This window comes from Anguilla anguilla, chromosome 17, assembly GCF_013347855.1.
Source record: "Anguilla anguilla isolate fAngAng1 chromosome 17, fAngAng1.pri, whole genome shotgun sequence".
Lineage (NCBI taxonomy): Eukaryota > Metazoa > Chordata > Actinopteri > Anguilliformes > Anguillidae > Anguilla > Anguilla anguilla.
In genome coordinates, this window is record NC_049217.1 from 12,161,073 (window position 1) to 12,172,415 (window position 11,343).

Genomic DNA, 11,343 nt, shown 5'->3' on the forward strand with positions numbered 1-11,343 from the left:
CATTTTTCTCCAAACTATTCCTAACCCCTGCGTATTGATATCCGTCAATCAACCTTAAATTCCAGCAAATGCGGCGAGTGGACAGGTATATAAGACGGAATGGGTCGGACAAGAGATTCACTGCGGCGACGCGACTCACAATTCTGGTTCTCGAGCAGCACTAAGGTGAGTTGCCCCCGCAAGCTACGGAGCAGAAGGACGGCAGTTGCTACGGCGAGGTTACCGAGTTGCTTCGTCTGTGGGCTGGGTATTTCTTTCCCGCTTCCGATGGAAATCCAGGCAACACAGAGAAAGCAACGTAATACACGTTACAGAAGCGAAGCAAGTGAAACGCCGTCTTTTGGATACGTTCATCTGGCGAAGCGAGGATAAAAACATTTCGAGTCGTGCATTCTTTCGGATCCAGCTAGATGGAGTGCCAACTTTACGTCTCAAATGATGCTGAAAAACCAACTGTGGAAAACGTACAAAGTACAAACTAGAGCTTTTGAGAAAGAAAAAATTCACAAAGTTCGTTTTATCAGCGAAGAGGCGTTAAGATTTCCTAAGTGCTATTTTTAAAAAACGAGGGCTTTTGTTTTTTTCCGGTAATTTCTGTGTAACATTGTATGTAACTGTGCGATGCATTTTTAAAATTAGAAAATAGTCATTGATGAGCACATGGGAGTGGTAACTTTTGTATTTTCCAACAACATTTCCATCTTGTTGCTCTTTTAGAGGACAGACTTATACACAGTAAAATATCCAGTGCTAATTCAACTAATAGAGTAGGCTACATATGAGCCCGAATGGGACCATATGTACTCTGTAAGAGTTGGTTTAACACTGAACGTTTTACCGTATGTCAGACACTGTCACGCAGTGTTCCTAGAGCAGCTCAGGTCAAAATACGATACTGAGTAGAAATTTTGAAATCAGGTGTCTGCATGCGCGTGTGGAATATGACGCGGGAAAGTTAAGTTTGACATGTGGTTGGCAGCCACAACCGAATTCGATACATATGTAAACAAACTGGTTGTAGATTCAATCAGATTTCACAGCGGCAAGGAGAAAGGGGTTGAATGGGGACACGTGCTTTCTAGTCCGTGCCTGCTAGGCAAATTCACACGAACTGTTCAGATGTGTGCGCGCGCATGAAGTCGCAAGTGCAAATAGATAATCTTCTACTCATTTTGTTTTTAAAATCTGATAATCAAATACACAACAATCACCGCACATTCCGGTTGACAATCTGTTGTGACACCAGCTGTCTGCGCAGCGAATTTGGTGCTTGAATTAGTCTATACACTCTATAGGCTGCATATGCTTACGAGAACCACTGAGATTTAAACTATTTATGAATGCTGCTAATTCAGTTCATATTGACCTATTTTACATTCAATTATATGCTGTATTGAGCAGAAGTGTTGTTACACAGCTAGCATAAAGTTAGCATAGCATAAAGCATGAACAATTAGCCAGAAACTAAACACACCATAAATGCCATACGATTTGTAAAATGACATTTAACTGGGAAAAAGTGTGCAATACTGGGCGCCAACGAAATATGCCAGCGCCAGCAAGAAATATAAATGATAATATGAAGGACATATTACATTAGCCTTCGGTGAATGTCTGTGTTTTATATTACTTATATAGTCACTTATATAGCATTGTTTTCATGCTTTCAGCTTCAAAAACAAAAAGAAGAAAAATGGCATTCGCCGGTGTTCTTAAGGATGCTGACATCACCGCTGCTCTTGCAGCTTGCCAGGGTAAGCAATAAATACAGAGAAGCAGAAAACACCAGGTACTCAAGCGCGTGCGCTTTTGAACATGGTTGCCAGACGGGGAAATAACTGAAATTTAAGGTGTTTTGTGAAATTCATTGGGGAAGTTTGAGAATAAAAATATGTAGCAGTGGATGGAAAATGGGAGAATTTAAATATTCTAGGAAAGAAAATCTACCCGTGTACAATCCAACCATCTCCCGCCATACTACTTTAATATCTCTTACAAATAAAGACTACAACTCGATTAAAGAATTGTTCATCACGACTATGGGGGCCATATAGCTGTACATGCCATGTAATTTTTTTTTTTGTAATTTTTCATTTTAGCATTCTCTAATTGGGTTGGTCAGCAGTGATGACTGTAGAGAAATAGCTTTGTGGGAATCTCTCTCTCTCTCTCTCTCCTCTCTCTCTCTCTCTCTCTCTCTCCGTTCGTATGGTCATTAAATGCTTGGGAGTTGCAGCCGTCTCTTGATTGGCATGAACCTCTGATACTTGTCCCAACAGGTGCTGACAGTTTCGACTACAAGAGCTTCTTCGCCAAGGTCGGCTTGAGCGGCAAGACCCCCGACGAAATCAAGAAGGCTTTCTCCATCATTGACCAGGACAACAGTGGCTTCATTGAGGAGGATGAGCTGAAGTAAGATACTCTCTCACAATGCCAACTGGCCTCAGCCAGCTGTCTCAGCCTCAATACTGTAGTGAAACATTTTTGTCCCCCCCCCCCCCCCCCCCCCCCCCCCCCCCAGGCTGTTCCTGCAGAACTTCTCCGCCGGTGCCAGAGCGCTCACCGACAAAGAGACTAAAACCTTCTTGGCCGCAGGAGACACCGACGGCGACGGCAAGATCGGAATTGATGGTAATGTAAAAGGAAACCTATTAATAATCCTCGAATGTGTTTAGATGACATCACACTGAGTGTAGGACTGCCATAGGCCGTGTCCGAAACACCCTACTTGCCTACTATTGAGTATACAAGTTGCATACTCATAGTAGGCAAGTAAACTGTTTCTGACACGGTCATATATACTAGTGGGGGACACGGTACTGGGATATCACGTTGGCCTGCGTCTCGAAACTGTAGACTATAGGCTGTGGTGTGGGTGACACAGCATACGCTTCATTTCGTGAGACTATGCTCTGAATTACTTAATTATCTTGATAGGGTAAGGTAGGAAATGATTCATCTTGGTAATGACAATTATACAGTTTCATGTTTTTTCATTTCTAATTATTTTCTAAATCAGAGACGTGTTTGCGGGCATTTTCGCCATCAACCTGTCTTCAGCTGAAGTGGTGAACAGATGAATTCTAGCACATAACAACATCAGCAAGAACTCTGCCGTCACTGTTTTCGTTGCTTGGCCAAAATCGTGTCAATCGTGCAATTATAAGTTCAGGATATCAAAAATAAATACAATACTATGTTTTGGAGCGGTTCATTGATACCAGTATCCCGTCTACCCTTTCCGCAGAGTTTGCTGCTCTTGTGAAGGCTTAATTATCAACTGACCAAGGTTCAACGCCCGCTTATCGAGGATCCAGGACTCCTAGCAAGACTTGCCAGTTCGTTCGGCTGACCTATACATATTTTTTATATTTATTTATTAATTAAGGACTGTCACCACGGAGCGCTATGTCCCCAGAGTGTTTTGTTTATTTCGTTTGGATACTTTCGTGTTCTGCACATGATTTGCGCAAATGTAAAATCTGTTTTGTGCATTTTAAATGAGAGTGAGGAAAAAGGAATAAAAAACATTCTTTTTGAGAACTTTGTCCTTACGTTAACTTTCCGATACAACTGTGTCTATATATGGTGGGGGCGTAAAATGGATATATTGGAGTAGGCTATCCTATATTTAGATGTGAGCATAGGTGTACTGTTATTTTCTTTGAATAATGATATCTACATTCAGATTTGCATTTTTTTAAACAGAAAGAAAACATAATGTTTTCTAAACTAGAATATGTCTCTAAATTTTAAAATAATTGGAAACCTAAGATCACCACACGTCCACACCGAACGCCTCTTGGCTCGTGGAAGCGAGAAACGTTTTTGGCAGACACGTTTGTGTCTGAAGGCTTGGCCTTCTGCGACATACTTCCGCGGATAATATCTTAGACATCCTCAGTGGAAATCAATGCCCGCTCACTTCACTAAGAAATTTGTTCAACGAGACCGAACGATTATTAACCAGTTTAACGTAACTGGTCTGTTTCATTCCAATGTACAGTGATATAAACGTAGTTTGTTGCCACTGCCCGTATTGTTTACTGTTAACACTCTCAGAGGCGTCAGGGTTTAGGTACATTTTCATACCTTTTTTCTGAGAGTGTATGACCAGTTTTAGCCAGATATCTAAACTTTACAGGTATTGCCAACGTAAATTTTTCAAAACATTTTAAGTCCAGCAGATTTTAATGAAATTAGGCTATTCTTAATTATTTACATACCTACCCGCACGCATAAAAGAAACAGGCAATGTAGTTGCACTATTTCGGGCAATTTACATCATACATTAATTAATTCATACACTGGAGTAGTCTACATAATGTTTTGGACGCATATTGCCATGTCGTAAAAGTGAAATATAAATACCACTGTGAAATCAGTCCAAATTGTTGCAATATTGGCATGTAAAATGTGCGGTCTTGCAGGCTAAACTTAGCAAGGGGTTTTACGTTTTTAAGTATTTATGAATGATGGACTGTGATAATTCCAAACGCTAAACGTTCGACTCTTTGAGGCATTGTGGTATACCTTACTATCTGATACAGTGTATGCGAATATATATAAAATATATTTAAAACATGTATAGGTAATTATGTGCAGACAGGATAATCTATCTGTTGCCTTTTAACAGTGTGCCAAGCGTCCCAAACCCGATAGCTGCAGAACAGTACTGCCATCTAAAGGCCAATGTAAATTCTATATTAAGGCGCCGTCGAGCTGTCACTACTTTTACGGGATGTGTAGCCTACAACTGACCATTTTGTGAAAAGTCCATACTAACATATACACTTTATATAACAAAAAAATGTATCTCACATAAAACTTTACAGAACAAATCATGTGGTCAGAAGTCTAAAGCGATAAGAGATTTTAGCGATGAATTTCCAATTCCGATTTTAGTGAGACATCTACAGCTATGCCTAATTTAATATCACCAAAAGCCAAACACACGCGCACACACACTCTCTCTCTCTCTCTCTCTCTCTCTCTCTCGCTCACACACACTCTCTCTCTCTTTTAGACACATTCATGCAAACATGCGTGCGCTCTCAAACACGCGCGCACACAGTATGACATTCATTGATGAAATATGCTCAGCACCAGTCCCACATGATCTGCCAACAATATATATTCATGATTTCTTTATTGCACTCTATTTTTACATAAGACCATACAAATTTGATTAATACTTTAACGGATCCCCAGCTTATAGATTTTCTATTTCAAAAAACGCTCAGTTGTGTGTTAATACAAAGTCTATAGCAGAAAACGTCAGTGTTTTGTCAATGATTGTTACTGAAGTGCGTTTTCATCAGCAGCATAGTCCACCACCGTAAATTAATTTTCACGTCTTTTAGCGGCCAGGCATTACGTAATGTGCCTTTACCATATAGGACAGGTTCTGCTGAAATGATGACACTGGGACTCTCAGTTATAATACACTTGCTTTGTAACAAGGTCATTCTAAAATTACACTAAACAAACTCTTCTAATGATCCTAATGATCACTTCTGTATCGATGAGCTGTGCTGTAGGCATGTGCCTGGAATGCACTTTTTCTAGCTTCCGCTCTCACAATGTAGCGTTAGTCTTCTATTTGTCCCGTTTCTTATATTAAATATCAAATTTTAATCGTGGAATTAATTTGATTAATAAGCATATTGTACATTCACTTTAAATTGAACCGTATTGACCAGTGTGTTAATTATAAAACATTTATTTAAAAAAATTAAAAAAAACAATAGGAAGCAGTCCAAGGCAAACGACTCTCGTTCACACGTGGCTTCCCACATGGGGGCGGGGGTCCGATCCCCCCCATGGTACTTTTAGCTGTGATCCCTTCTGTATTTCTTACCCTCTCTGCTTTGTGCCTGTCTGAATAAAGCAAAATATACGAAATGGGGGTCACCATATTTTATCACCTTTTAACAACTAAGCTGAAATGTAATCCATTTATATGTATCAATTTAGGCTGGACGTTCATTAACCGGTTGTCAAAAGCACTGACATATAGACCCTCATCTGAGGGGCCTTCCTATACCTGAGTCTTGGGGTTGCCAGCAGTCTAAATCGATATTTTATAGGTGGGTCAAACTTTTTTTTCGTTCGCTCGCCAAACGTTTAGGAAAAAGTCTACTGAATAGTATTGTATGGCCTGAACACAAATAAAAATACTTTTTTTTTTTGAGCTGGCCTATTAGAAAACTGAGAAGATGGCACTACGATCCTTACTTCACTCTAGTGTTTCTTTTGCGCCTCTACATCATGAAACCTATGCACTTGTTGTACGTCGCTCTGGATAAGGGCGTCTGCTAAATGCCTATAATGTAATGTAATGTAATGTAATACGGATGCTGTGGGTCGGTTGGGATCAAGTCTTCACGCAGAACTTTTCCTTTTAAGTTCAATTGAAGCTAAATCAGTTACTTACACCTTCAACCAACGAGTCTTATTTTATTGTAGTATTTCTCACAAATGTAACACACGCAGGCACACACACACACCCACCCACAAACACACACACACATCAGTCGTTGGAGGCCGGATTGGTAAGTATCATTTTACCCAAAGTGATGAGTGTTTTTTGTGTTTGCAAATATTTTGAGCTTTATTGAAATATGTATCGTTCACGTATCGTTTCCAACGGTTTGTCCAACATGTTTTTCATTGTCTATTTTCTCAACAGGTTATTGCTCTCCAGAGTTTTTTAAAACGCACGATTCCACACAGCGCTGCGATTGAGGAGGCAATGAAGAAGAAGGAGAATCTTGCAGTGTGTACAACGACGGATCTGCAACAGCTGCTGCAAGCCTTTTTTAAGATTCGACACGACAGCCCCTTGGTCACTCCTCACCTTTGCTTAAATTATTCACTTCAAACCCCACCTGATTTCTATCAACAACTTTTTACTTGATCTGATCTTTTGGTAATGCTCCACTCCAACAGGTGTAATGCAAAGTTCCACTTAACACAGTGGCTGCAGCTATATAGCTTACCAACCTATTTAGACGGTATACTATCCGTTACTGGGCGCCGGGAAAAATCCCCCCTTTCCACAAAATCGACAAAGACGCGTATAAGTTTGAATTGTCGAATTCAAAAGAATCAGATATGAAAAGCACACAACCATCGACGCCGCTACAAATAAATGAAATCCTCTGAGCAGTGGAAAAATATTACAGTACAACCACTCCTAGTGGTTAACCGCATTTGTTAACAAGCCACATCCAAACCACATCTATACGCAATGCCGAAGTAACCTATGCGGTTTTAGTGAAACGACGAATCCCCAACAATCTCATCTCAAATGCAAACAACTTTTTCAGGAATACACGGGGAAAAAACAAAGCGGAAATAAAATATTTTCGTCCAGTGTGTTATACAATATTTAATGGTACAAGAAACCCAAAGCATTGTGAGAAGTTCTCCGCGCGCAGCGGCAATCTTTGGAGCTCCTAGCCATACATGAGCCCGCGTCTCCGTTACGAATGGTCAGAATCTGTTATGCCAGCAACTGTCGTTTCAACTATATCAGCAGCATGTATTATTAGCATTGCAGGATATTAAGGACTTTATTTCAAACGCGCGCCTTTTAAGCATCTTTATTTATGATGATAAATATAGAACGCTCTGACTACTGGACACATTTTAACCAACCCCCTCGCAAGCCGTATCCATTACAGTTTGCCTCATATTTCGCGTGAGGGAAGGTATATAAGGTTGGGGATTCGGACCGAAAGATCACTGCAGTTGCTTGACTCATTCTTCTGAACCCAATTTAGCCACAACCGAAAACCGAGGTGAGTCTCGTTGCAGAAGAGAACGAACCAGCGAACAAAAAACCTTACATCTGCTATTTCCTGATTTTGCTGCGATGTTATCATTTTAGAACACTTGAATGCTCTCGCAACTACATTTTTAAACGGGACTGCAAGACAGCGAGCCATTGTAATAATATACATTTTTAAAATCCCATTGTTATTGCGTTTCGATTTTGGACTAAACTGGGAAAAGAGATGGACGTAATACAAACTCTTCTGCCTAAAGGACTCCTGAAATCCGTCTGTGAAAAAGAATTTTGACCAATGGAATTCGACCTCCTCGCGATATTCAACTAATGCTGACCTGACCCGGACCCTATAGTTTGATAACTATCCGTTTCATATACGCTGAGTCTCGATCGATGTGGTTTTCAAAATGTTGTGCATACATTTATCAAACGAGACTCACTTGTTAGGCTGCTGTGTGTGTCTTTTTCGGAACTTTGATCAGTCATATCGACTAGTTTATACTTTGACAAACTAGGTAAAGGCATTCAGTCGTTTATGTAAATAATGCACGAATCACTCACAATGCCCTCTGTGGGCACGTGGGAGGAACATATGCGACTAGAAAAGTTCAGGGCTTTAAATCAGACTTTGCTCGATTTGACTGAAGTGAATTTCTGCTTTCCCCCTGTAGCTAAAATGGCATTCGCCGGTGTTCTGAAAGATGCGGACATCACTGCAGCCCTCGAGGCATGCAAAGGTAAAGCGGCTGAGCGCAGAGCCAGACACACAGATACACAGACATACACACGCGCGCGTGAAACTGTAAGTAGGCTACATTTACATGACAACTATAGCATTTACAAATAATAGGCCTCACATAAGCATGAACAACATTAACAGCAATCATAATCACAATTATCCATTCATTTCATAGTTCACTAAGTCACAAGCATAACCGTAATAACGATTACGTATTTGTTTTCCAGCCGCCGACTCTTTCAACTACAAAGCATTCTTCGCAAAGGTTGGCCTGGCCACAAAATCTGCTGATGACATCAAGAAGGCCTTCAACATCATTGACCAGGACAAGAGCGGCTTCATTGAGGAGGATGAGCTGAAGTAAGGAGCGCTCTCACCACACCTCCTGCACTGGCACCGAACGATTAGATACAGTGGGGACCAGCTAACATACAAAGAACAATTGATTAAAGAAATGATATGAAGAAACGGAGAGAATAACGAGAGGCAATAGATGGGTAAATTTATGAATAGCCAACTAATAAAAAGAAAGTAGCCTACGATTTCCCGAAATTCCCTCAGATTTTAGCAATTCTCAACAAACCCTGTCGTCCCGCACCCCTCCTTTTCGCTCAGCTTGATTCTAAATATAGTCGAACCTAAAGTTCAAAAACGCATTTCTCTTTCTTGCGCCAGACTGTTCCTGCAGAACTTCTCCAAAACTGCAAGAGCGCTGACTGACAAAGAGACAAAGGCTTTCCTCCACGCAGGCGACACCGACGGCGACGGCAAAATCGGCATAGATGGTAAGTAATGAAAGCTACAACCGCAGACCTAAATCAAAAATAAGTATGATTAGCCTACTAAATACACATGACAAACGACTGTCGACTCAGACAAATCATATCTAAGACAAACTGGCCTAATTGCACTCTCCAGTATTGCTTTAGCATTTCTCTTTTCCCTGTTCCCTCCCACAGAGTTCGCTGCCGTGGTTAAGGCATAAACAGCAACAGACCAGCACATCTTGCTTCGAAAGGAACAACATTGCCCAAGACCTCCCCTTTTCATCTGAATATAAATAATTTTTATACATTTGCTTACGACATGCCTGCAGAATGTTTAATACCATGCAGCACACTGTTCAAAGTGGTGATTGTGAATGTAGCGCGGTTGTGTTTCATGTCTTAAATATGAATTTTGCTTATTGTAAAATCTATGATGCACTTTTCGGAAACGGAACGATAAGAAAAGAATAAACATTCTTTTGCAATAGAAATGTCTTGCTCTTCTTTGCCGTGCGCCTTTCCCGCCCAGGAGGGTGTTTCTCCTCTCAAGATCGCAGAGCACTCCGTGGGTCTTCAAGGGGTAAATTATAGGGTTAATACGTATTCAGGGAAGTTGTGCGTGACTGTCAACGCTGCACTCGCATTACTCCTAACCTGACATTTAAGGGAAATGACGCTGACCTGCAACGGCAATGTCAGACAGAGCCACTGATCTCTCTCTCTCGCTCTTATCAGCCTATTTATACACTTACCAATCAACCTCTATTTTAACATATAAGTCTTTATATCTGCCAACACATCTTAATACCTATCTACTTATTTACTCACACCATGCTGGATCTATCTATCTATTTTACTGTGTGTGTATCTATTTATTCAGGCACCACAAATCTACAGTACATGGCCAAAAAGTATGTGGACACCTGTCATCCAACATCATTAATATGGAGGCGGTCCACATTTTGTAGCTACTAGATGTTGGAGCATTGCTGTCCAAATTTCCTTCCATTCAGCAAGAAGAGCATTAGTGAGGTCGGGCACTAATAGGGTAATTAGGCCTGGCTCACAGTTGGTTTTCCTATTGAACCTAAAGATTTTGGATGGAGTTGACGTCAGGGCTCTGTGCAGGCCAATCAAGTTCGTCCACACCAATCGACGAAGCCATTTCTATATGGGCATTGTCATGCTGAAACAGGAGAGGGCCTTCCCCAGACTGTTGCCACAAAGTTGGAAGCCCAGAACCATCTAAAATGTCATTGCATTAAGATTTGCCTTCACAGGAACTAGCCTAGCCTGAAACCATGAAAAACAGCCCCAGGCCTTGTACATTTGGTCAGACGACACATACTTTTGGTCATATAGAGTATGTGTTATGTGATTGCTTGTTGGTCTGTGATTAGTGCGGAGGAAGTGGAGGGCTGATGAGCACTTTGGGTATGGTAGCTGAGTGGGCGGGGCTAAATGGTTCAGACTGACAGGGCCAATAGGAGAAACTGCCTGGGGGGATCCCATGTGGACAAGGGCCTACAGCAGTCAGATTCTGCCTTATTACTGTATGCAGTATGCACTGCATTTAAGAAGTGTGCATATATTCTGCCTACCAGTATAATGCATCACATTGTTTCGGTGTAACATGAAAAAAAAAAACATGGATTTTTCTTTAATTTCTATACTTGCAGACCTTTCAGTAGTAAACATGCATTATATTACAATGTATTATAATGAATATTATTTAGGTGTAAATGCATAGAGGTGCTGTTTATCGTTCTTTAATTTACATGATGTCATTCATTTAGCAGCAGGAGCTATGAAAGGTATAAAACAGAATCAAATTCAGCAATTCCTCTGATTGGCGGTTGAATATGAAGGCCGTGCCACATTGTGATTAAAACTGAACTATGCTATTACAGTAGCTGAGGTCCAGCTATCCACACACTTCACTGTGCCTTTCTGGAGGAAGTACTTTGGCATTTAAAAGACCAATGAAAACGTACAGTATGAAAGTTCTTTCTGTGTCCTGAAACGAGAGCGGAGCTCCTGTT

At 40.9% G+C, this 11,343-nt stretch overlaps 2 protein-coding genes across 2 annotated transcripts; both read left to right on the plus strand.

The window, feature by feature from the left end:
* The first annotated feature begins 75 nt into the window (after positions 1–75).
* LOC118216204 (parvalbumin alpha) lies at positions 76–3,538 on the plus strand. Its single transcript, XM_035397279.1, has 5 exons — positions 76–165; positions 1,671–1,754; positions 2,280–2,412; positions 2,522–2,631; positions 3,248–3,538. Exons 2-5 carry the CDS (start codon positions 1,694–1,696, stop codon positions 3,271–3,273), a joined length of 330 nt encoding a protein of 109 aa, XP_035253170.1. The 5' UTR covers positions 76–165; positions 1,671–1,693; the 3' UTR covers positions 3,274–3,538.
* Positions 3,539–7,699: 4,161 nt separating this feature from the next.
* On the plus strand, positions 7,700–9,792 carry pvalb4 (parvalbumin 4). The gene is made up of 5 exons (XM_035397313.1): positions 7,700–7,805; positions 8,467–8,532; positions 8,762–8,894; positions 9,210–9,319; positions 9,494–9,792. Exons 2-5 carry the CDS (start codon positions 8,472–8,474, stop codon positions 9,517–9,519), a joined length of 330 nt encoding a protein of 109 aa, XP_035253204.1. The 5' UTR covers positions 7,700–7,805; positions 8,467–8,471; the 3' UTR covers positions 9,520–9,792.
* Positions 9,793–11,343: the final 1,551 nt, after the last annotated feature.